This window comes from Bombina bombina, chromosome 8 (genome assembly GCF_027579735.1).
Source record: "Bombina bombina isolate aBomBom1 chromosome 8, aBomBom1.pri, whole genome shotgun sequence".
Classification (NCBI taxonomy): Eukaryota; Metazoa; Chordata; class Amphibia; order Anura; family Bombinatoridae; genus Bombina; species Bombina bombina.
The window spans coordinates 111414017-111420340 of record NC_069506.1 but is presented as its reverse complement, the minus strand read 5'-3'; the positions used below and the strand labels follow the sequence as shown (position 1 = coordinate 111420340).

Below are 6324 nucleotides of genomic sequence, written 5' to 3'. Positions count from 1 at the left end.
TCCTCCCAGGAGCAATTCCCAGGAGTATTGATTTGTGGACTCTCACCACCTTTATGAAAGACAAATGTATTGGGGAATACTTGTCCGTTTCTTTCATGTGCACAATTTCCTTTATAGTATATGGAAACTGCATATATCCAGTGAAATATGGGGTAAACAAAAATGTCATCCCTAGGTAATTTGTTTTATGATGTTTTCATTCAAACTGAATAAGTATTCATAGACTGAAAGCAATGTTCACTATTCGAAAGCAAACAGTGTTTCATAAAGAAATACAAGTAAATACATGTGATTAGATATCTGTGATCTCCCCAAGAACTTTTTAATGGGTGCACCACCCAGCTAAAATGTTAGCCAATATTAAAGGAATAGTATAGTCAAAACTAAACTTTCATGATTTAGATAGAGCATGCAATTTTAACTTTCTAATGTACTCCTATTATCAATTTTTCTTCGTTATCTTGGTATCTTGTTTGAAAAAGCAGGAAAAGTATAGGAGCTGGCCCATTTTTGGTTCAGAACACTGGGTAGAGCTTTCTGATTGGTGTCTAAATGTAGCCACCAATCAGCATGCGCTACCCAGGCGCTGAACCAAAAATGAGCTGCCTCCTAAGCTTACATTCAAATAAAAGATACCAAGAGAATGAAGAAAAATAGGAGTAAATTAGAAAGTTGCTTAAAATTGCATGCTCTGTCTGAATCATAAAAGTTTAATTTTCATTAGACTATCCCTTTAAAGTGAAAGTAAAGTCAGACTATTCGTTATAAATATTTCAAAAATATATTAAAAATAAAGGAAACTTTAATTCATCATTTTGTTAAAATAGTTTTCTATATCTTTTTTTCCCCCCCCAATTCATTTTGACAAAGTAACTCGCCGATCCTCCATCCGCTTTAAAAGAAAAAAAATTTCCTTGTAGGTGACGTTTCCAGCCATATCTAACCGATTGGTTCCCTAGTGGCGTCTTGCTCCGTTTCATATACGCCCCAGGCTTAAAATGTGCATGCTAACTATGAATTACAGCTGTCTCTAGAAGCACGTTCATGCAAGCCGCATGCACATTTTAAACAAAGGGAATCCCCTACTTTCGTTAATCATTGATGAAACCACACAGGCCTGCCTCTTGCTTCCGCGTCCGCCCCCAATCGCACTCTGCCGTATACTATTGGTTCTGATGTACCATGTATCAGGATGTGGACCAATGAGAGCTCACCACGCGCGGGACTATCAGCTAACCACGCGTACTGATTGAAAGTTCCAGTATAGACAGGAGCACTGCATATATTTATGTGGCATGACAGGGAGCCGTATTCTCCGCCCTCTGACTAACTGTAAGGGAGTGTCTTCAGTTAAACATGGCTGAGAGAAAGGTTACAAGCACGCTTCATGACATATACGGAGGGTGGGACCGCTGATCATAGTAAGAAGGATGAAGCAGGAAGAAAGCGAGGGGGCAGAGGAACATAACGAAGAGTAATATCACAATTAGGTAGATTGATATTTCTAAAACCGGTATAAATACAAAAATATAGTTAGCGATTTAACTTGTTGATAGTAGATTAACCAATAGCCGTATTGCAATATAGTAAAATTTACTTTCACTTTAAAGGGACACTGAACCCAAATTTTTTCTTTCGAGATTCATATAGAGCATGCAATTTTAAGCAACTTTCTTATTTACTCATATTATCAATTTTCTTCGTTCTCTTGCTATCTTTATTTAAAAAGTTCAGCACACTGGACAGCACTTGTTTATTGGTGGATGAATTTATCCACCAATCAGCAAGAACAATCCAGGTTGTTCATCAAAAATGGGCCGGCTTCTAAACAGACATTCTTGCTTTTCAAATAAAAATATCAAGAGAATGAAGAACATTTGATAATAGGAGTAAATCATAAAGTTGCTTAAAAGTGCATGCTCTATCTGAATCACAAAAGAAAAAAATGTGGGTTCAGTGTCCCGTTAAGCTAAAATGTGGCATTGAGAAAATGTTTCAATGTTTATTGCTCAACTTATCCTTAAAAGTTGAATGTGATGCAGCATAGCTGTAAAAAGCTAAGTAGAAAATATCTCTATGTAAAAAAAGAAAGATATTTTACCTCAAAATGTGCTAAGTATTTAAACCCCATTGTAAAGAACTTTAAGCAGCAAATCAGCATGCCTCTCCCAGGACTTGCAAGGGAGCGTGCCTCATGCTCACTCATGTTATTATGCAGTTTAAGGAAGACTATAAAATCTCAAAAGATCACAGTAAAACAGTTCATGACCTAAGCACTGCTGATTGGCAGCTGTTCATTTCTTCCTTTTTTTTTTACCTGCAGCTGAGCAGTAACTGAAAGATAACTTTTTACAGAACACTTACTCTGGTGAGCTGAGAAAAATTTTTAGGTAAAATATCTTCCTTTTTTACATAGAGATGTTCAGGTGATTTTCCTGTCAGCTTTTAACAGTTATGCTGCATCACTTTGAAGTAATTTAGCATATAAGTATTATGTACCTTTAAATAAATGTATGTTAAATTATGCAATATATTTGCTCTTTGTATAGCAGAAAATGTTATACTATTAGAAAGTATTACACTGCCCCAACCCCGCTATTCTATAATGCCACCCGGCTGGCAAAATGTCTGTGGAGAAAAATGGATATACAGTTCTATGATGGCATTTAAACATCCTCCATTCCTCACCTGCTTCCTACGTCTGCGGCCATCTTTTATCTTTCGTCGCAGGAACTTGGTCCTTTTCTGCAACTTCTTGTACTTGTGTTTGTTCATTTTCCTCCTTCGAATCTTCAAGACATTCTTGCACTGCACTATATTCCTCTCTTCTGTTTCCTCATCCATATCCTCACAATCTTGATGACTTGGACATTCATATGATTTACTATGTTCTGCGGGCTCTTGCCAAGTATTAAATCCCTCTGACTTAGGCAGGGAATAGCGAGTGACAAGAAAACTTTCCAAGGGACTAATTGACATCATGCGGGGCACAAGAATTTCATCTAGTTCATGCTCCATGTTGTACCACGCATGGTGTTGCAACATTTGTCGTGGAGGCTGCTGTGAACTGTAAGAGGCCGACATACCACTGTGATTTTGAATCAGAGATCTACATTGTGGAATAAGAATTCCTGCAATAAAGTAATCAACAGAAGATGTATCATTATTCCAATATATTGAACAAATGTAATTAATTAAATGTGTCATTCATATATGTATCTTTGCAACTTATTTTTAAAAAATAAAATAAATAAAAGCTCATGTTTCATCTGGCGAGCAAATGACAAGTGACATGTGTGTAGTCGCCAATCACCAGCGAGCTCCCAGTAGTGCAATGCTGCTCTTAAGCCGATCTGTGTATGCTTTTCAACACAGGATACCAAGAGAATGAAGTAAATTTGTTAAAAGAAGGAAACAGAAATTAGATTGTCTATCTGTATAATAATCTTTAACCCTTTCCTGCTGGGGTTAAAGTGTCTACATCGGAACAACTGTTCTGATGTAGACAAAATGAAATCACACGATCGCAAGATTTCAATTATTGGATCAGGTCTGGGGGGGGCGTCCCTATAACCCTAGGAACGCCCTCGAGACTGCGATCAAATCCAGGAAGCGCAGTAGGCTTCAGGACAGCCGTTGGCTATGACGTTCTATTCCGTCATAACGGCTCTAAAGCCCAGTGTAATTATGACGGAATAGAACGGCATAACGGTGTTAAAAGGTTAAGGATTGTATAAGTATGTATCATCAAATTACTGGCTGAATTCTAAATTTAAAAATGCAAAGAAGGAAAAAGTATGTTGCTTTTCCTATGTATTTTTCCCATTCAATAAAAAGCAATAAAGCATTCTATTTTTACGCTTAATCCATCTAATGTGTATAGCTGCCAGCTACAAAGTAAAAAACACTGGCGCCTTTTATACATTTAATCCCCCCTCCCCAATTATATAGACATTGTTTGATCAACCTCCATCTTTGGGTTTTTTTCTTTTTGTATTAGAGGACTCTACTCTGAACCTGTTCATTTTAGGATTTATCACTGTAATTGCTGCATCAGTAACCTTATTTTAACATATTTATTGGTTAAACACACCATGAAATACTTCTCAGTAAAAAAAACAAAATGTCCACTACCTTTGAACAAGTTGTTTGACACTTTAGAGAAACAAGAAGGAAATCCTGAGTGAACGTCATAACCCTTTAATTACAAAAAGATTAGAAAAAATGTTTTATAACTTTGTATTACTTCCATTATATTATCTACCCTTTCATTGTTCTGTTCACGGGTGTTTTGTGTTCAAATCCAGTTTACTAGACCAGTTATTAAACTTTACTGCTGTTCAGGATTCTTGAATGAACAGTTCTAGATCTGGCATAATTATTCTTAAACACTTTGCTCCCCATAACACCGTTTGTTAATTTAAGTTTGAATAAACTATAATGGTTCATTCCAGAAAATGAAACCATATTAAACGAGGCACATAAAAAACAACAATTCTTTAGCGTTCACTCACACTGACAGTTTGTGAGAGTCTGTAACAATGTTACACGCATACAAGATAAACAAGCTTAGGGGGTAAATGAGTCCATGTCAGTTTTAGCGTTAGACATTTTATTACCTGTAGATCGTGTAACTTTGGCCAATTGTGAGGTGAGCCTTGTGAGCCACATGATGAGTCTGGACAGTTTATAGATAATGACAAATACATACAATGAAAAGCACTACGGTTTGCCAGCACTAAGAATACATATAATCTACACGGCCTCACAGCTCAGTATCAACAGCATTCAGTGACACCAAAGCGCTAACAGTTTCCATCAGCTCAACCCTGACCTCTGACTAGCAGGCCCTTAACACTACACAGACATCTTGTGCCACAGTTAAAATATTCCGTCGTCCGTGCTCTGCTGTTAAAAGGTTCCGATGTAGTAATAGCACAGTTTGTATTATCGCTTGCGCCCTCTGCAGGATGTTCTGCGCGATGTCATTTTATGTAATTTTGTTATAAATATCTTTCTATTTTAAAAAAATAAAATAATTAAAGTATAATTTCATTTCTCATACCATAAAAATAAAAACAACACAATGGAAAAAATAAAAACAACACAATGGATGTCACACCAATAGAAATACATTTTTTTATCTTTTAATAAAAGTTTTTTTTGTTAGCATATTTAAGTATTTATTTTTTTATGTTTTGCACATTGAAATAAATCATTTGAAATTGTAGGCCCAGTTGTTTTACGTCTATGTGCAACTGTACATTTCCATTAGAAACTATTTAAAGGGACATTCAACACTAAACACATTTTATAGGCATAGTAATAGTACTGAGGTCATGTTAAGGTGACCAGATTTTTAAAAAGAAAAATACTCTGTACTGTAGCCCCATATGACATTGTTTTGTTTTAGACTGTATGTATGACCTCATATTTTTAATACTGTGGGAATATTATGTGATCTTTGATAGGATTGCAAATTATGACATGTATAGGCTCAATAGGCAGCAGCTCGTTAGCTTATACAATGTCATAAGCGAGGACTTGGAGCCACGCAAATTTATGCACATTGCTATTCCTGGCATGTCCAAGATGCTTTGCTGCATACATGTGTTGGCGTCTGGAAATGTGAGTGGCTTATCTCAAAGCACTTTCTCTGTGGCTTTTGGAAAATTCCTGACTGCCATCACCAACAAGTGCCATCTGTTTATAGGATTCCCTCACATTGAGGATGCTTGGCATTATCTTGGCATGATCTCAATAGAGAATTCTATAATATGGGTAACATACCTAACATGTTGGGGCAATAGACTGCAACCATATTGCTCTGTGGCTCCAAGGGCCCAGGAAATAGCATATCGCAACCACAAACACTTTCATTCTATTAATGTGCAGTTTGTGTGCGGTGCAAACATGCACACAATGAATCCTCAGGCAATCGTTTGTGTGGCGGCAGTTTGAGGAGAGACAGTTTCCTCATGGATGGCTCATTTGTGAGTACTACTGGACAGCATGCATAAAAGTAAATTTAGCCACCAATCAGCAGGCGCTAACCAGGCCCTGAACCAAAAATGGGCCGACTCCTATGCTTACATGCATGCTTTTTCATATAAGGATATTAAGAGAATGCAGTGACGTGCAGTGAGGTCAGAGGCTGGTGAGGCACTAGATATGATACGCCGGAGGAACACATGTACAGAGGGCCGCAAGTACCCCCAACAGGGCAGGTTTAAATGATAGCTGAACCAGTGCACAGGTGACATAATCAGGTGATGGGTGAGAGCAAGTTAAGAACCACTGAGTTACTGATCAGCTGATTACTTC

At 37.2% G+C, this 6324-nt stretch overlaps 1 protein-coding gene across 1 annotated transcript in view; it reads right to left on the bottom strand.

The window, feature by feature from the left end:
- Positions 1–4886, bottom strand: part of AURKAIP1 (aurora kinase A interacting protein 1) — a 15266-nt gene extending 10380 nt beyond the window's left edge. The window contains exons 1-2 of the mRNA XM_053690516.1: positions 4620–4886; positions 2689–3131 (exon numbers count right to left, since the gene is read on the bottom strand). Coding sequence (XP_053546491.1) covers positions 2689–3131; positions 4620–4671 — 495 coding nt within the window. The 5' untranslated portion in view covers positions 4672–4886. The remainder of the gene's footprint in view (positions 1–2688; positions 3132–4619) is intronic.
- Positions 4887–6324: the final 1438 nt, after the last annotated feature.